Consider the following 18,270-nt stretch of genomic DNA (forward strand, 5'->3'; position numbering starts at 1 on the left):
TCAATGTTCTTCAGGAGCGGAGGGGTGGGGGTCCCAAGCTGGCTATGTGTGCCTCATGTGGCCACACAGGTTGGAGCAGCCCAGGCGGCACCACTGCTCACAGAGCGTCGCTCTCTGAAGAGACTCACATGTGGATGTCCACACCCGTGTGTTTCTGACCAGGATGGGGCAGCAGGTCACCACCTGACATGTCCCTGGTATGTCCCCCTGCCACCCAGGTGCTGGCCCTTTGCCTGTGATGTGGTGTCCCTCTTTCTCTCTCTTGTACCCCCAGTTCAGGGCTCTACCCCCAGCACTCACCTGAGGCCAGACCTCCAAGCAGGCCTGGAGGGGAAGGGTTCTATACCGTTGCCATGGACACCAGCACCCAGAAAGGGAGGGGCTGTTTGTTACCAGGAGCCTCCAGGGAGACCCCAGACCAGGCCCCTGGGTGAGTTCTGGGCTGGGCCAGCCCAGCTTGGAGGTGTGAGAGGCTGAGCCACTGCTCAGCTTAGCGGGGGGACCACTTAGTGGCCAGCACCCTGAGGGAGGCCCCAGCATCCCCTACCTAGCCTGGCAGCACCTGCGGGATAAATATGGGGGCACTGCTGCCTGTGGGCCAGCCCAGCATAGCCATGGGTGTGTGGGGGAAGCAGACAGGTAACAGTGACAAGCTGGGGACTGTGCTGAACGCTAACTGGGAATAGTATGCCCCTGCCCACAGCCTCTTTTTAAATTAATAATTAATTTTTTAGAGACAGGGTCTTGCTCTGGTGCCCAGGCTGAGGTGCCTTGGTGTGATCACAGCTCACGGTAACCTCGAATTCCTGGGCTTAAGTGATCTTCCCACTTCCATCTCTTGAATTGCTGAGACTACAGGCACCTGCCTCCACCACCAGGCCCAGCCCACAGCTCCTTTGACCTCAGTGACAGGCCCTCACCTACCTGAACCCCCAAACTGAAGCCTCACCTTTCCCAGCCATCTCCACACACTCTGGGCTACCCTCAGGGGACCCTGTGGGCATTCTCATTACCATGGCACGTATTCCCTCTGCTCCAGGACAAAAACGAGGTCCCAGACCTGACCCACAAGACCCGAGCATTCCAGCCTTCACCCTCCACCTCGCCCTCACTCATTCACTCTTCACCTCTGCAACTTTCGACTATGTAAGGGCTCCCTAGCGGAGCACAGGAGACAGCCGGGCAGGAGACCCCTCCACGCCCATAACTCGTTCTGAGCTGGGCGGAACTGGCAATCAATGCTCCACAATGGCAATCAATGACCGCGAGGCTGCGGGGCCCTGGGCGGGACAGTAGGGTAGGGGGTGGAGGAGCGGCTTCCAGCCAGCTTCACTGTGCGTAAGGCCTGGCACTGGGTCCAAAAGCGGCAGGAAGGTGTAGGAGAAGAGCCTCAGCCAGAGTCCGGGCCTTCCCCTGAGCGGGCACCTTCCGCACCAGGGCTCGGCGCCCGCCAGCTCCGCAGAGTTCTACCTCCCTTGCCGCGACTGGTGATCCTGCGACCCCGCGACCCCTGCGCGTCCAGGCTACTGCCGCTGCGGTAGGCTCCAAAGGCTGGCCCGGGAAGCGAGGGGAGGGGCTGGCCCCTCTGCCCCTCAACGCAGGCGGGGGTTGCGGGATCCCAGGCCAGAGACCCTCCCTGGGCGGGAACCCGCCACACACTAGAAGGCTGCTGACGAAGTCGGCCCAGGAGCAGGGTCGGACACCTGTCTCGACGCGCAGCCCGCGGGTAGCAGCCGCCGCGTTTCCGCGTTGTTAGCCGGGTGGAGGTGGGGGCGGGGACCGCGGCTCGGCCCGTCCCTCCGACCCGCCCATACCTGGAGTCTCTGGGGGCGGGGCGCTGCGGCAGGCCAATGGATCGGGGAGGGGCGTGACAGAGACAGCCAATGGGCGCGGGGGAGGGGGCGGAACACCCGCGCTGAGCAGCCAATAGAGGCGCTGGGGGCGGGGCGTGCGGGCCGCGGGCCAATGGGGGCGCGGGTCCGGGGCGCGCCGCGGCGCTGGGGGCGGCAGGTTGCGGCGGCGCCTGAGCGGGTACAGAGGCTGGCGAGCGCCCAGGTGAGCCGCGCGGGGTCCCGGGGCCTCTCGAGTGCGGGGCGCTCCTCTAGCCGGCAGGGCGCCGACTCCAACTGGGGAGAGTTTTCCGCGATGCCGGGACGGAGGGCGGGGGCGGTGCCGCACCTGCGCCCTCCCTGCGGAGCGGGGACGCCCTGGCTCCCGCCAGGCTGGGGTCGCGGCGCGGGCATCCCTGCCTGCCGCGGGGACCGGGACCTTCGGGGCGAGTGCAGCGATTGGGCGGCAGCGGCGGGGCTCCCCGCGGTGGCTGGGGCTGTTCAGACCCCGAGTACGCCCGATCTGCAGGGTCGAGGTCTTGGTCGCGACCCCGAGCGCCTCTGCGGCCTGAGCAGGTCCGGGTGGGGCGTTCCCATGGCGGCGGCCGCGGGGCCTGGCGTGCGGGCGCCTCCGCGCCGCCCGGGGAGGGGGCAGTGCCCTCCGAGCCAGGTGAGGCGGGCAGGAAATCCTGGATCTGGTTAATGATTCTCCTTGTTCCGGGAGTGCGGGCGTGGCAAGAGTAGGCTGGTGAAGTGGGGGAGGATGCGTGCTCCGGAGGGCCGCCACCCTAGGAATGTGTGGCCGGCGGGTGGGGCTGGCACAGGAGGGTTGGGCCCATGCTGAGGGGTCGCAGCCCAGCCGTTTCTAGGGCAGTCCAGGAGAAGGAAGAGAGGAGGACCAGGCTTTGATAGGGGTAGGTAGGTCCTGACCCTGTGGCCTGCACCCTCCCCACAGAACAGGGATGTTGTTGGGGCTGGCGGCCATGGAGCTGAAGGTGTGGGTGGATGGCATCCAGCGTGTGGTCTGTGGGGTCTCGGAGCAGACCACCTGCCAGGAAGTGGTCATCGCACTGGCCCAAGCAATAGGTGAGTCCTCTTGGGGTTAGGCAGGCTGGGCAGGTAGAGCTGAAGTGGGACCTGGTGGTCCGGCCCCATGGTCCCCCAGAAGGAGAGTGGTCCAGCCCCGTGGCCACCCCCCCCCCCGGAGGAGAGTGGTCCAGCCCCGTGGCACCCCCCGGAGGAGAGTGGGACTGGTTGCTGATCCTTTTGGTCCTCCCCAATTCCTTAAGCCAGGTGGACAGAGAGTTGGGGGGACATAGGCTGATCTTCTCCTCTCCCCCCCAGGCCAGACTGGCCGCTTTGTGCTTGTGCAGCGGCTTAGGGAGAAGGAGCGGCAGCTGCTGCCAGAGGAGTGTCCAGTGGGCGCCCAGGCCACCTGCGGACAGTTCGCCAGTGATGTCCAGTTTGTCCTGAGGCGCACAGGGCCCAGCCTGGCTGGGAGGCCCTCCTCAGACAACTGTCCACCCCCGGAACGCTGCCCAATTCGTGCCAGCCTCCCTGCAAAGCCACGGGCAGCGCTGGGCTGTGAGCCCCGCAAAACACTGACCCCCGGGCCAGCCCCCAGCCTCTCACACCCTGGGCCTGCGGCCTCTGTGACACCCACACCAGGTTGCTGCACAGACCTGCGGGGCCTGGAGCTCAGGGTGCAGAGGAACGCTGAGGAGCTGGGCCACGAGGCCTTCTGGGAACAGGAACTGCGTCGGGAGCAAGCCCGGGAGCGAGAGGGACAGGCACGCCTGCAGGCGCTAAGTGCGGCCACTGCTGAGCATGCCGCCCGGCTGCAGGCCCTGGATGCTCAGGCCTGTGCCCTGGAGGCTGAGCTGCAGCTGGCAGCGGAGGCCCCTGGGCCCCCCTCACCTATGGCATCTGCCACTGAGCGCCTGCGCCAGGACCTGGCTGTTCAGGAGCGGCAGAGTGCGGAGGTGCAGGGCAGCCTGGCTCTGGTGAGCCGGGCCCTGGAGGCTGCAGAGCGAGCCCTGCAGGTGAGCCTGGGGACCTGTTCCTCTGTCACTTCCCCACCCCTTATACCGGCAGATTCGGGGGTCACAGGGTCTGACCTGGGGGGCAGGTGAGCCTGGGGACCTGATCCCCTGTCACTCCCCCACCCCTGATACGGGCAAATATAGGGGTCACAGGGTCCGACTGGGGAGGCAGGTGAACCTGTGGACCCGATCCCTGTCACTCCCCCATCCTTGACACAGGTAGACATGGGGGTCACAGGGTCCTACTCGGGAGGCAGGTGAGCCTGGGGACCTGATCCCCTGTCACTCCCCCACCCCTGACACCGGCAGATATGGGGGTCACAGGGTCCGACTCAGGAGAGCACTCCCTCTGGGGCCTGAGCATGGAGCCCTGTGGCTATACCTCCTGAGGGTCCCATGTGCCCCCAGGCTCAGGCTCAGGAGCTGGAGGAGCTGAACCGGGAACTCCGTCAGTGCAACCTGCAACAGTTCATCCAGCAGACTGGGGCTGCGCTGCCACCGCCCCCACGGCCTGACAGGGGCCCTCCTGGCACTCAGGTCGGAGTGGTTCTTGGGGGAGGCTGGGAGGTGAGGACCTGGCCCAGCCCCACTCCAAGCTGACTTCCCAACCCACAGGGCCCTCTGCCTTCAGCCAGAGAGGAGTCCCTCCTGGGCAACCCCCCGAGTCCCATGCTGGTGCCCAGCCTAGGCCCCGAGGGTATGTCTGTGCTCCACCTCCCCCTGGGGCACTGGGCCCTCCTGTGGCTGCAGCCACCTCAGCCTGTGTCCTCCCGCAGTGGCCCCCATGAAGCAGAACTGGAGGTAGCAGCAGCTCCTGCCCCAGAGTGGTGTCCTCTGGCAGCCCAACCCCAGCCTCTGTGACAGCCTAGTGAGGGCTTCGAGACCAGCCTGCCCACACCACAGAAGGAGAGTTGGTGGTCACAGAGGGCTCCTCCCCCACACAGTGGGAAGCCCTGGGTTTGGCCTCAGGAGCTGGGGTACAGGGGGGGACTGCCCTAGTCCTTGCTGGTCTGCCAGCACCCTGGAAAAGCATGGGGCGTAGCCAGCTCAGAACCTGCCAGGCCCCCAAGGCCACGACTGCCTGTTGGGGACAGGAGATGCATGGACAGTGTGCTCAAGCTGTGAGCATGTGCTTGCCTATGGGAGGGGTCCTTCACTGTGTGTACATGGCAAAAGCACGTGTGTGCCACTTCCCTTACCCCAACGTGAAAACCTCAATAAACTGCCGGAAGCGGCTTGATTGTGTGCCGAAGCTGCGCCGGGCAGGGTCTGAGGCCTTGAACTTGAGCCTCCACGGGGTGCCACTGAGCAGTACCTTGAGACACCTGGGGCACGCCACAGCTGGAGTGTCTGAGAATTGGGTCCCTCAGGCACCAGTGCTCAGTAGGGCCCAGGGCTGGGGCTTCCTGGGCTCCACATTCCACCTGCTCTGCCTCACCTAACCCCAGGGGCTCTCCTGTGAGGCCCCAGCCTGGTGGGCCTGCTGGTTCAGCCCAGCCTGACTGTCCTGGGCTTGTCTGCACCCCCTCCCACCTGATTTCCGTCATCCTGTTGCCTGGGCCCCACCAGCAGCAGGAACTGAGGACACCAGGACAAGCTAGACCCGCCCGTCAGGTTTACTGAGAACTTGTGGGGGCGGGTCCCAGACTCAGGTCAGCCAGGCCCAGGCCACTTCACCAACCCAGGGAGGGCATGGGTACTAGTGGGCAGGGGCTCCCTCCTCCTCCCCAGGTGGGTGTGAAATGTCTGCTATGAGCTTGAAGCTTTGATATTGGGGCAGGGGCCGGGCACAGTGGCCCATACCTATAATGCCAGCACTTTGGGAAGCTGAAGGGGGGGATCACCTGAGATCAGGAGTTAGAGACCAGCCTGGCCAACGTGATGAAACCTCATCTCTACTAAAAATACAAAAAAATTGGCCAGGCGCGGTGGCTCACACCTGTAATCCCAGCACTTTGGGAGGCTGAGGTGGATGGATTACGAGGTTAGGAGATCGAAACCATCCTGACTAACATGGTGAAACCCTGTCTCTACTAAAAATACAAAAAATTAACCGGGCATGATGGTGGGCACCTGTAGTCCCAGCTACTCGGGAGGCTGAGGCAGGAGAATGGCACGAACCCGGGGTGTGGAGGTTGCGGTGAGCCGAGATCCCGCCACTGCACTCCAGCCTGGGTGACAGAGCAAGACTGTCTCCAAAATTAAAAAAAAAAAAAATCGTGTCCACATCCCAGCCCAGCCCCTGCCTGGGCCCTTGGGCTAGCTGTCACCTCTCCTGGTCCTCATGGTAAGCCATACACCCCCAACTCCAGGGGCCATGGTTAGAGTTAGAGAAGAATGTGGGGGACCCCTACACCTGGGTACAGCCATGGGTGGGACTGGGACAGAGGATGGGGATGCCCTAGGTCAGGGGTGTCCAATCTTTTGGCTTCCCTGGGCCACACTGGAAGAATTGTCTTGGGCCACACATGGAATACACTAATAGCTGATGAGCTTAAAGAAAAAATCGTTAAAAAAAATATTGCAATGATGGCCGGGCGCGGTGGCTCAAGCCTGTAATCCCAGCACTTTGGGAGGCCAAGGTGGGCGGATCACGAGGTCAGGAGATCGAGACCATCCTGGCTAACACGGTGAAACCCCGTCTCTATTAAGAAATACAAAAAACTAGCCGGGCGAGATGGCGGGCGCCTGTAGTCCCAGCTACTCGGGAGGCTGAGGCCGGAGAATGGCGTGAACCCGGGAGGCGGAGCTTGCAGTGAGCTGAGATCCGGCCACTGCACTCCAGCCTGGGCGACAGAGCGAGACTCCGTCTCAAAAAAAAAAAAAAAAAAAATTGCAATGTTGGCCAGGCACAGTGGCTCATGCCTGTAATCCCAGCACTTTGGGAGGCCGAGGTGGGCGGATCACGAGGTCAGGAGATCGAGACCATCCTGGCTAACACGGTGAAACCCTGTCTCTACTAAAAATACAAAAAATTAGCTGGATGTGGTGGCAGGTACCTGTAGTCCCAGCTACTCAGGAGGCTGAGGCAGGAGAGTGGCGTGAACCCAGGAGGCAGAGCTTGCAGTGAACCCAAACTGGACCTCTGCACTCCAGCCTGGGTGATAGATGGAGACTCAGTCTCAAAAAAAAAAAAAAAAAAAACCTCACAATGTTTAAGAAAGTTTAGATTTGCGTTGGGCTGTATTCAAAGCCACTCCATGGGCCGACAGTTGGACAAGCTTGCCCTAGATCATGGGGTCTAGTGGGCGAGTTTGGGATGGACTCAGCTTTCTCTTGGGTGGCCCTGGATCTGGGTCTGGTGCTGCCCCCTTTCCCTGGAGCAGACAAAGGGAACGAGGAAGTCCTGAACTTGGGCAGGGAAGCCATCCACAGGGCTTCCTAGAGGCCAGGACCACCAGGAGCTCACTGCTGTGCAGGTGCAACTCAGCTTGGTTATTTCCTGCCTGAGGCAGGGAACAGGGAATGCAGGGAGGCCAGGCAGCGGCGGAAACCTCCAAACGCTGGCGTCAGCAAGCCGGAACCCCCACCTGACCTCACTCCTGTCTGCCCGGCTCACAGTCGCCTGTCCCTGGGAGGTCCTTGGGGGCCTGGACCTGCCTGACCTGTGGCCCCAGATGGAGCTAAGCCCAGGGTCACAAGGGGTGGAGCCTGGAATGCATAGGCCAAGTGAGTTGTGCCTGGGCAGCAGGCCTGGGGTCTGAGGGGCCTACTCCTCCATCCACAGCCCCCACTGACATTCTGGAGGGATGGTTGTACCTCTGTGACCAGCCCTCCACACCGTCACACAGGCCAGCAGGGGGCAATACCAGGTGCCATCCGGAGCCCACCCCCACGTCCTCCCGGGGGTCATGAGCTCTGCCCCACATGCCCCAGCCCCCCAATGGGAAGCAGGCATGGAGCTGGCAGAGCACGCAACGCACTCTTCCTTTGTGTTTTTGAGGAACACCTGTTCCTTTTGAGGCCACTGCCTAGGTGCCCGTCCCTGGTCTGCTGCTGCTAGCTCTGATGAAGCTAACCGGCCTTCTTCCCCACCAAGAGGGTGTCCCAGCAGCCGCTTTGTTCCGGGGTGGGGAAGGCGGGGAGCCTTCCTCCTCACTGGCTGTTTCATTTTTTATTTTTTGAGACAGAGTCTCTCTTGCCACTCAGACTGGAGTGCAGTGGCGCAATCTTCTTGTCTCGCTGCAATCTTCATCTCCCAGGTTCAAGTGATTCTCTTGCCTCAGCCTTCCAAGTAGCTGGGATTACAGGTGCCCACCACCATGCCCAGCTAATTTTTGTATTTTTAGTACAGATGGGGTTTCGCCACGTTGCCCAGGCTGGTCTTGAACTCCTGATCTCAAGTGATCGATCACCTGCCTCCGCCTCCTGAAGCACTGGGATTACGGGCGTGAGCCACCGCGCCCGGCGTCTCACTGGCTGTTTCAGGTGAACCAAATCCCATGGCCCCAAAAAGTTGCCAGAATGCTTCAGATCACTCAGCAAACCTTTGAGTTGCTGAAAAGTTTACTTTTGAGTTTTAAACTATACTTTGAAAACTATATTGTGAACTGTGCTGACGTGAGGAAAGGCTGGGCTCCCTAAAATCATACAGTTCCACAGCAGGGCGGACCCAAGCCCAGCCAATCCCCAGGCGATGCAGGGCAGAGATCCCACCTGGTATAAGTATGGGCAGAGGGCAGAGCCAGGCTGTATCGAGGGGCAGTGCTGGCGCCCTTCTCGCCCAGAGTTCCTACTCATCCCTAGCACAGAAGTGCTCTGTAGGGCCAGCTGAGGACATCCTGGTTCACTGAGCGTGGCCCACAGTAAGTCACCGTCTGGCAGTAAGTCAGCTCTGCAGGTGTGGACCCCAAGGCCACACACAGCCTTTCCCAGGTGCAGGTCCTGCCAAGCCTTGGTACGCAGTGGTGACAGGCAACCCCGTCAGGACAGGGAGCTTCCAAAGACCAGTTCGAGTCCATGCCAGGCGTCCACTAAATCTGCCTCTCCCTCTCCAGCGAGTGGGTGCAGCCCTCAACTCCTGCAGACCTGGGGAGGGGGGACAGGGCCTGTAGGCTCGGACTCGCCCTGGTCCTGATTTTCACAGTGGACTTCAGAAGGCAGGCTCAGCAGACAGGCCGCTGGAGGGTCCATGCGCCGATTCCTGCAGTGGCCCCACTGAAGCAGCAGACACACACAGAAGCACCAAATCCCTCACTCTCTTCCAGGAGGAAGTCCCCAGAGGTGGCCCTCAGGAGGATGGTCCTGTTGGTTCAAGATATGACCACAACACCTGTGCCTGCCCAGGGCCACCTTCGGCTTGGCAACAGGAACTCCGCACACCGGTACCCTGGACACACAAGGAAAACAAAGTTCCCTCCAAGAGGGTATCTAGCCCAGCCTCAGCCCCAGTAAGCGGAGGGCAGCAAAGCCCCCGAATGATTCCGCTTCCCCCCACCCGCCGTCCCTGGTGGCCAGACAGGCACACCCCGTCCACAGGGCACCCCCTCCCCACAGTGTCCAGCTGCCCTCGCGTCCCCGTGTGGCCGGTCGCCTGCCCGCCAGACCCGGGTCACGGGGCCAGGAGGGTCGCGCTGCCCAGGCACAGATCAGCCGCTGTCACACGCACAGTGGGTCTGGGGCAGCGCAGTGTGCGGTGGGCAGGGGCTGCCCTGCGCCTGGAGGGACTGCCGGGTGGGCGGGCGGAGGGATCGACCCCACCCCCGTCCCCTCCAACTTGGGCGTCCGAGCCCCGCCGCCCCTGCCCAGCCCGATCCCCCGCAGCCCCTGCGGGAGGGCGGCCTCTGAGGGGCGCCCCACCCGCTAACCTGGGATCCCTCGCGCGTCACCTGCGACCCCGGCGCGGGGTCGTCGCCGGCTCTCGGTCCAACTTCAGCTGCGGCCGCGGGCACCCTCGCGCCCCCTGCCCGCCCCGGGCCCAGCCGCCCCACGCCCAGCCCCGTATGCAAATGACATGGTCCCATAGCCAATGGCCGGCCGAGCCGGGCCCGCCCTACCGCAACGCAGCCAGTGGGCGCGAGGGGGATTCGCGACGCCCCGCCCACCGCCGCGCGGCCCTTCGCGGGCGAGGCTGGCGCGTTCTTTTCTGCACGTCGGCCCGGGGAGGGGCGGCACCTGCCGGGCGGGGCCTGCAGGGCGCCAGCTGCGAGGGCGCGGCGGGGCCAGGGCGGGTCCCCCAGCCTGGCGGATGGTACGGCCCGAGGTGGCCCTCCTCCCGCCTCGCGGTGGTACGGCCCGGGCTCGCGGGGCTTCTGGGCTGGGCGTAGGGCACAGCCTGGCGCCGGGTCCTCCGCCCGCGGTTGTGTGTGGGGCGGCAGGGCCGGCTGGGAGCTGCCCCTCTCCCAGCGGCGCGGTGGTACGACCCGGCCGCCTCCGTGCCCCGCACCCGCGTCCCGCGGGCCGCCCCCCCGACCCCGCTGGGTGCCCGGCTCACGTATCCCGGGCCGTGACCCGGGAGGGGCCTGCGCGAGCCCGAACACGGCGTCCTCGGGACGCACGCGCCATCCCCCGGGCGACCTGGGGTCCCCATACTACGCCCGGGACCGTCCGGCTGGCGAGGAGGGGGCTCTGGCTCTGCCTGTTGCCTGGCGACCCCCACGGGGCGCCCTTGGGGACTCTGGGTCCCTCCTGCGCGCTCTGTCTCCGCGGAAGCCTCTGGAGCCTGGAGCGGGTGCTGCACGGGGCTCGGGGGTCCTCGCAGCCCCGTGCCGGTCTTTTGCAGGGGCGAGGCGAGAGTAGCCTGTCTGTGCCCTGAAAAGGTGTAAAATCGAAGGAGCCTTGACAGTTTGACCTTCGTTAGGACGCGCAGGGCCAGCTTCAGACCTGGAAGTATCGGACTCCGGGGTGAGGCCCCAAAGTGGCAGCCAAGGGAGATTTGGCCGCTGGTCCCCCTTGGCACTGTCGCCCTGGTCCTCGGCCCGGGCTGCCCCCCTTCGGCTCCCTGGCCCTAAACTCACCGCCCTGCTCTTTGTCCTCCCCTGGCCCCATGACCTCCCTGCGTTGGCATCCGTGCAGGCCTAGGCCGCAGCCTGCTCGCTTCCCCAACCCCAGCCCCGCTGGAGAAGTGCTGGGGCCCCAGGGAGGCTCTGACCCAGCCCATGTCCTCAGGGGCTTGAAGGCTGGGAACATAAATTCAGGTGCAGAGTCTGGGGTGACTGAGACATGATCAGCAAGACATGACCGAGGTCTTTCTGACCCCTTGACCCCTGGCCCCCAATAGAACCCAGTGGCTCCTTGCACCTCCGGCCGCCTGTGGATGGGGAAGGTGCCCAGAGGAGCCTGGAGCCACTCTGTTCTATTGGGGGTCAGAGGTCAGCAAGATCTCGATCGTGTGGGTCATGAAGGAGCCCCCAAGAGTGGGTGGGAGCCCTGAGAAGGCCCGTGTCTTCATGGCAGGGCAGAAGCTCCCAGGGCAGTCAGACTAGGGGACAAGAAGGGGCAAGAGGACAGGGCAGCTCTGTGTTCCTGTCGTGCCCTGCTGACATGAACCCACTTCTGCCGCAGTCCTGCCAATTTCACAGGCACCTTTTTTCACCATCTGTAGTGAGTGGGATGGTGCCCCCCGAAAAAGAGGATATATCCACATCCTAATACCCAGGCCCCCCAAATGTGCCCTCACTGGGAGAAAGCGTCTTTGCAGATGTCATTAAGGGAAGCATCTTGAAACGAGATCATCCTGGACTACCTGGGTGGGTCCTAAATCCAATGATCAGTGTGCTTAGAAGAGGGAAAACAGCCTGGGCACAGTGGCTCAAGCCTGTAATCCCAGCACTCTGGGAGGCTGAGGTGGGCAGATCACCTGAGGTCAAGAGTTTGAGACCAGCCTGGCCAACACAGTGAAACCCCATCTCTGCTAAAAATACCAAAAAATTAGCCAGGCGTGGTGGTGTGCGCTTGTAATCTCAGCTATTTGGGAGGCTGAGGCAGGAGAATCGCTGGAACCCGGGAGGCTGGCAGTGAGCTGAGATCACGCCACTGCACTCCAGCTTAGGCAACATTGTAAGACTGTCTCAAACAAACAAACAAAAAAACAAAAAAAGAGAGAAGGCTGGGTGCGGTGGCTCACGCCTATAATCCCAGCACTTTGGGAGGCCAAGGCGGGTGGATCACCTGAGATCAGGAGTTCAAGACCAGCCTGATCAACATGGAGAAACCCTGTCTCTACTAAAAATACAAAATTAGCCGGGTGTGGCGGCACATGCCTGTAATCCCAGCTACTTGGGAAGCTGAGACAAGAGAATCGCTTGAACCTGGGAGGCGGAGTTCGTGGTGAGCTGAGATTGCACCATTGCACTCTAGCCTGGGCAACAGAACAAGACTCCATCACAAAAAAAAAAAGAAAGGCCGGGCACAGTGGCTCACGCCTGTAATCCCAGCATTTTGGGAGGCCGAGGCGGGTGGATCACGAGGTCAGGAGATAGAGACCATCCTGGCTAACACGGTGAAACCCTGTCTCTACTAAAAATACAAAAAAATTAGCCAGGCGTGGTGGCAGGTGCCTGTAGTCCCAGCTACTCAGGAGGCTGAGGCGGGAGAATGGTGTGAACCCAGGAGGCGGAGCTTGCAGTGAGCCGAGATGGTGCCACTGCACTCCAGCCTGGGTGACAGAGCGAGACTCTGTCTCTAAAAAAAGAAACAGGCCGGGCGCGGTGGCTCAACCCTGTAATACCAGCACTTTGCGAGGCTGAGACGGGCGGATCACAAGGTCAGGAGATCGAGACCACCCTGGCTAACACAGTGAAACCCCGTCTCTACTAAAAAATACAAAAAAACTAGCCGGGCGAGGTGGCGGGCACCTGTAGTCCCAGCTACTCCGGAGGCTGAGGCAGGAGAATGGTGCAAACCCGGGAGGCGGAGCTTGCAGTGAGCTGAGATCCGGCCACTGCACTCCAGCCTGGGCGACAGAGCGAGACTCCGTCTCAAAAAAAAAAAAAAAAAAGGCCGGGCGCGGTGGCTCAAGCCTGTAATCCCAGCACTTTGGGAGGCCAAGACGGGCGGATCACGAGGTCAGCAGATCGAGACCATCCTGGGTAACCCGGTGAAACCTCGTCTCTACTAAAAATACAAAAAAACTAGCCAGGCGAGGTGGCGGGCACCTGTAGTCCCAGCTACTCCGGAGGCTGAGGCAGGAGAATGGTGCAAACCCGGGAGGCGGAGCTTGCAGTGAGCTGAGATCCGGCCACTGCACTCCAGCCTGGGTGACAGAGCAAGACTCCGTCTCAAAAAAAAAAAAAGAAAAACAGAAAAAAAGAGACACATACACAGAGGGAGGCCATAGGAAGTTATAGCCAAGGAACGCCTGGAGACGAAGCTGGAAGAGGAAGGACCTCCCCAGATCCTCAACAGGGAGCATGGCCCTTCCAGCCTGGATCTCAGACTTCTGGCTTCCAGACTGAGAGAATGCCTTTCTGTTGTCTAAGGCCCCTGGTTTGTGGCCGTTTGATATGACAGCCCTGGGACACACAGACATCTGCCTTCACTAGATACAAAATGCAGCCCTGCCGATCCCTCCCCCAGCTCTGAGAGGTTTAACTCTTTGTTCTCACCCCACCCACCTCCTCCAGCCACCCCTGCCCCCGCCTCCCCCAGGCATCCACCTGGCTCTGGGGCCCCCTGTTGCGGGGGGGGGTGGGATGAGTATCGGTAGGGGCGATGATGGAGCTCACTGCCCACCAAGCCCTGTATGTGCACACAGACCTGATGGCGGGGTGGGGGGCAGGGGTGGGAAAGGGCTGGACTGGGCCCTCCGGGAGAAGCTGGCCTGGGCTGGACAGAAGCAAGGGAGCTCCCAGCCCAGCTCCATCCTCCCTGGGCACACCAGGAGCATGCACGCCATGCTTGTGTCTGCAAGGGGCACAGGCAGCACATGGCAGCATTGACTAGCAATCCGGCCAGAGCCTCAGTGTGCGGGTCTGTGTGAGGCTGTGTGGGCAGAATGCACGTGTGTGCACACTGACACTAGCAGGTGATGGGGTGGTTGGGGGTGACCTGTCAGTGTGCAGGGGAGGTGCTGTATGCGGGAGGTGTCTGCCTGCTGGTGTGTGAGGCATCTATCCATGTATGAGCAGGTAAGGAGTCATTTTGTGTCAGGACAGTGTGTGTGTGGGGGGGTGGGAATCAGTAGGTTGGAGGTATAGGTATGTGCCCGTGCTCTCAAGCACCACCACCTATGCACAGTTTAGGCCTAGTTTGGCTCTGGGCAGCTGCCTGGGGATACTTCTCACACCTGAGCCTGAGTGTTACGTGGCATACCTGGGTTGGTTGTGCACTGACCAAGGATTATGCTCACTGAGGACGTCCTTCGTGTCTCCATGTGGATGCATGTGTTTATTTTTGAGACAGAGTCTCGCTCTATCGCCCAGGCTGGAGTGCAGTGGTGCAATCTCGGCTCACTGTAACCCCTGCCTCCCAGGTTCACAGCATTCTCCTGCCTCATCCTCCCAAGTAGCTCGGACTATAGGCACACATAACCATGCCCAGCTAATTTTTGTATTTTTAGTAGAGATGGGGTTTCACCGTGTTAGCCAGGTTGATCTCCAACTCCTGACCTCAGGTGGTCCTCCTGCCTCAGCCTCCCAAAGTGCTGGGATTGCAGGTGTGAGCCACTGCACCTGGCCCTATTGTTTTTTTTTTTTTTTTTTTTTTTTTGAGACGGAGTCTCGCTCTGTCGCCCAGGCTGGAGTGCAGTGGCCGGATCTCAGCTCACTGCAAGCTCCGCCTCCTGGGTTTATGCCATTCTCCTGCCTCAGCCTCCCGAGTAGCTGGGACTACAGGCGCCCGCCACCTCGCCCGGCTAGTTTTTTGTATTTTTTTTAGTAGAGACGGGGTTTCACTGTGTTAGCCAGGATGGTCTCGATCTCCTGACCTTGTGATCCACCCTCTCAGCCTCCCAAAGTGCTGGGATTACAGGCGTGAGCCACCGCGCCCGGCCGGCTCTATTGTTTTTAAGACAGGGTCTCACTCTGTCGCCCAGGCTGCAGTGCAGTGATGCCATCACGGTTCACTGCAGTCTCAGCCTCCTGGTCTCAAGCAATTCTCCCACCTCAGCCTGCCGAGTAGGTGGGACTACCGGTGTGCACTACCGTCTCAGGCTAATTTTTTTAAAATTTTTTGTAGAGAGGAAATCTCACCATGTTGCCCATGTTGGAACTCCTGGGCTCAAGTGATCCTCCCGCTGTGGCCTCCCAAAGTGCTGGGATAACAGGGCGAGTGCTACGGTGCCTGGCCTGGGTGCGTGTGTTTATTATGACAATTACCAGCAGTCCCCCAGGTGGCCTGTCCTCCTTCCCAGGAGCCTCGGCGTGTCTGTGGATACCCCTGCATCTAGTGTCCAGCAGGCAGACACATGGCACATGCAAAGGTAGGGGAGGTGCCTGGTGCAAGGCAGAGGGCGGTCCCTCAGCCCGCTGACCACACGGGACCCCACCTGAGGCGTACCCATCTTGTCCTCACAATGACCGAAGAGGTAGCCATGAGCACCCACATTCCTGTTTCACAGCCAAGGACACAGAGGCACACAGAGGTTGAGAAACTGAGACTGAAGTGTGTGAGTTCAGGAGGCTGGCCTGGGTGACCGCCGTGACACCCAGCCCCTCTGGCCCACCAAGAGTAGATTGCTCCAGAGTCCTCCGCAGTCTCTTTGGCACCATCCACTCCTCCTTCCTTCAGGGGCATTTTCAGAACCCATAAGTGCCTGGTATTTCTCTCATTGCAAACAGAAAACTGTGGGCGAAATATTACTTAGGTGCCAAGGCAAGAGACTGAAGGCACAAACTGTTTCAGTATAATAAAGAAAAGAGAATAAGAATAGTCATAATACAAATTACATATAAAGATGATTATGGACAATTATCAATCATTGTTATAAACATTATTAACCATTAGCTTTTAATATTACTCTTTGTTGCATTACTAATATAACCAAGGAATAACCGACGGGCCTAGGGTCAGGTGCTGAAGGGACATCCTGAGAAGTGACGTAGAAGGCAAGAGGTGAGCCCTCTATCACGCCCGCATAAGGGCCGCGTGAGGGCTCCTTGGTCAAGCGGTAACGCCAGTGTCTGGGAAGACACCCGTTACTTAGCAGACCGCGAAAGGGAGTCTCCTTTCCTTGGAGGAGTCGGGGAACACTGCTCCACCGGCTTCTTGTGGAAGGCTGGATATTATCCAGGCCTGCCCGCAGTCATCCGGAGGCCTAAACCCCTCCCTGTGGTGCTGTGCTTCAACGGTCACACTCCTCGTCCACTTTCATGTTCCTCCCGTACTCCTGGTTCCTCTTTGAAGTTCGTAGTAGATAGCGATAGAAAACATAGTGAAAGTTTTAAAGTCTTTGATCTTTCTCATAAGTGCATTGAAGAAAATGCCGATGTATGCTGCCTTCTCTCTGTGCTTCGGCTACCTAAAACGGAAGGGCCCCCTGTCCTATGAGCACAGGACTTACTTCACCTTATCACTTAGAAGATCCACCCTCCTTACCCCGCCCCCTTGTATGCAATAAATATCAGCGCACCCAGCCATTCAGGGCCACCGCTGGTCTCTGCGTCTTGATGGTAGTGGTCCCCGGGGCCCAGCTGCTTTCTCTTTCCCTTTCTGTCTTGTGTCTTTATTTATTACAATCTTTCCGCACACGCGGAGAACACTCACTAAGCCCCCGTAGGACTGGACCCTACAGAAAACCACACCCCTCTCTTGCCCTGCTCCTCAGTTACTTCCACCTTTACCTTCCCCTTTGCAGTAAATCGACCTGAAAGAGAAGCTGGTGTTCACAGCCCCGCGCGCTCTCTGCTCACTCTCCAAACTCCAGCCCCTGGCCCCAGCGCCGCCGGCCCTCGGTGAATGGCAGCGACCCACCCTGCTGCACCCAGGCTCCCTCCCTCCCTCGGATGTGTGTGCAAGCCCTCCCTGGCCTCCAGAAGCCCCTCTCCTGGTTTTTCCTCCAGCCCTCCACCCCTAGCACCCCTGTGCTCCTTCTGGTCTCCTTTGCAGATTCCAAACCTCTTCAAGTTGGAGTCCCAGGGTTCAGGCCTTGGTCCTCAGGCACACCCCACATGCGATTCCCACATATTCCTCTTCATCCAGTGCAGCAGCCTCTGCCCACTCCATCTCTGGCACGTCCCATTCCCCCAGGGGCGCTAAATAAAGGGACACCTGCGGACACACACGCTGAGGCTCCTGGGAAGGAGGACCGACCGCCTGAGGTCAGCTTGGGCCCCCCCACCCCACCATCTGTCGCTGCTCCTCGGGAGCTGCTGGTAGTCGTCGTAATAAACACGGAACCCACGATGAAACGTGAAGACGCTCCTCAGTGAGCATCCTTGGGCAGTGCACAACCTCCCCAGCCATGCCAGCCCGCGCTCAGGCCTCCCCCGTCTTCCCCATCTCTCCGGTGTCGGTTCTCAAGCTCGTCCTTCCCCGCCTCATTCCTCCAAAAGTCCTCAGCAAATCCTGGCAACTCCGCCTTCAGCATCTACCGGGAGCGGGCACTTCCCACACCCGGGCCCCAGCCCCGGCAGCCCCTGCACCGGGCGCCCGCGGGTCTCTGGCGCCCGCTCTGGACGCCTCCCCAGCGCTCCCCGCAGCGGCCAGGGGGTCTCGCGAGCCTGCGCCTGCTCGGGACCCCCAGAGCCTCCCCGGGTGCGCTGCAGCGACGCGGGCCTGCGTCCCGAGGCCCGTACGGCTTCTGCGCGACATCCTCAGGGCCACCCGGCGCCAAATCCACACGGGACGGCACGGCCGCGTCCTGCCGAGCCCGCCTAGTTCGCCAGCGCGCACGTTTCACCGCGCCTGCTGCGGGACGGACAGACTTGTGGCTAGGTTGGAATAGCCGGCTCACTGAAGGCTCCCGCAGTGTTTGGTCAGAGGAGCGCGGCGCTAGTAGCAGCGGACGCCAGGACAGCCCTCCCCAGGGCTCCGGCCGCGCGCGGGCCTGCGAAGGGGCTGCGGGCAGGGGGGCGGGGTTGCAGTGCGGGGGCGGGGCTGCGAGGGTGGGGCGGGGCTGCGGAGCAGCGGGCGCCAGACAGGGCTGCGAGGGTGGGGGCGGGGCCGTGGGGCTGCGGGCCCGAGGCGGGGCGGGGCTGCGGGCGTGGGGGCGGAGCTGCGGGCGCGGGGTGGGGCGGGGCTGAGGGTGTGGGGGCGGGGCTACGTGCGTGGGGGCGGGGTGGGGCTGCGGGCCCGAGGAGACACAGGGCTGCGGGCGTGGGGGCGGAGCTGACGTACAGGAAGCAGCTCCCATTCGCTCTGGGCGGTGGGCGGAGATCCGGGCGGTACCAGCTGTCCCGGCCGCGGGGGGGGAGGGCCTCGACCAGCCCACGGTCGGGGGTTAAACAGTACGAGCTTTTCCAGGATACTGATCTCTCCGGGCAGCAGTCCTGCATTAGACAGTGTTTCCAAGGTGGAAGGGA

The 18,270-nt window shown here is 61.4% G+C and overlaps 2 protein-coding genes, 1 long non-coding RNA gene and 1 other non-coding gene across 7 annotated transcripts; 1 reads left to right on the top strand and 3 right to left on the bottom strand.

Annotated features, from left to right (window-relative positions):
• The first annotated feature begins 3 nt into the window (after positions 1 to 3).
• RASSF7 (Ras association domain family member 7) lies at positions 4 to 5,107 on the top strand. Of its 4 annotated transcripts, XM_077961592.1 has the most exons (7): positions 4 to 430; positions 1,438 to 1,537; positions 2,785 to 2,915; positions 3,174 to 3,871; positions 4,280 to 4,408; positions 4,487 to 4,568; positions 4,648 to 5,107. In XM_077961592.1, the coding sequence occupies exons 1-7, from the start codon at positions 4 to 6 to the stop codon at positions 4,674 to 4,676; spliced, it is 1,596 nt and encodes a 531-aa protein (XP_077817718.1). In that variant the 3' UTR covers positions 4,677 to 5,107. The 4 variants fall into 4 exon arrangements, 3 of the variants coding, with proteins under 3 accessions (XP_077817718.1, XP_028688800.1, XP_028688804.1); XR_013403362.1 differs by lacking the exons at positions 4 to 430; positions 1,438 to 1,537 and adding an exon at positions 2,009 to 2,499 and having other exon boundaries at positions 4,280 to 4,568; XM_028832967.2 differs by lacking the exons at positions 4 to 430; positions 1,438 to 1,537 and adding an exon at positions 2,009 to 2,499 and having other exon boundaries at positions 4,487 to 5,107.
• A 2,859-nt stretch (positions 5,108 to 7,966) lies between these two features.
• Positions 7,967 to 9,817, bottom strand: LOC114672193 (uncharacterized). The gene is made up of 2 exons (XR_003722402.2): positions 9,679 to 9,817; positions 7,967 to 9,200 (listed from the first exon to the last, which is right to left on the bottom strand). It is a non-coding gene; the product is annotated as an uncharacterized LOC114672193 (long non-coding RNA).
• Positions 9,437 to 9,546, bottom strand: MIR210 (microRNA mir-210). Its single transcript, NR_032451.1, has one exon. It is a non-coding gene; the product is annotated as a microRNA mir-210 (primary transcript).
• A 5,923-nt stretch (positions 9,818 to 15,740) lies between the features above and the next one.
• On the bottom strand, positions 15,741 to 18,250 carry LOC114672194 (uncharacterized). The gene has a single exon (XM_077961636.1). It carries the CDS (start codon positions 18,099 to 18,101, stop codon positions 17,337 to 17,339), a length of 765 nt encoding a protein of 254 aa, XP_077817762.1. The 5' UTR covers positions 18,102 to 18,250; the 3' UTR covers positions 15,741 to 17,336.
• Between the last annotated feature and the right edge of the window lie 20 nt (positions 18,251 to 18,270).

The sequence above is a fragment of the Macaca mulatta genome, chromosome 14 (genome assembly GCF_049350105.2).
Source record: "Macaca mulatta isolate MMU2019108-1 chromosome 14, T2T-MMU8v2.0, whole genome shotgun sequence".
NCBI lineage: Eukaryota > Metazoa > Chordata > Mammalia > Primates > Cercopithecidae > Macaca > Macaca mulatta.

What these genes read in the sequence shown, in the direction of transcription:
- RASSF7 (XM_077961592.1), top strand. Translation starts at nt 4, where the DNA reads ATGTTCTTCAGGAGCGGAGGGGTGGGGGTCCCAAGCTGGCTATGTGTG. An exon ending in TCCAGGCTACTGCCGCTGCG is followed by an intron (nt 1,538 to 2,784) that starts GTAGGCTCCAAA and finishes CCCTCCCCACAG; the next exon opens with AACAGGGATGTTGTTGGGGC. An exon ending in GCCCAGCCTAGGCCCCGAGG is followed by an intron (nt 4,569 to 4,647) that starts GTATGTCTGTGC and finishes GTCCTCCCGCAG; the next exon opens with TGGCCCCCATGAAGCAGAAC.
- LOC114672194 (XM_077961636.1), bottom strand. Translation starts at nt 18,101, where the DNA reads ATGGGAGCTGCTTCCTGTACGTCAGCTCCGCCCCCACGCCCGCAGCCC.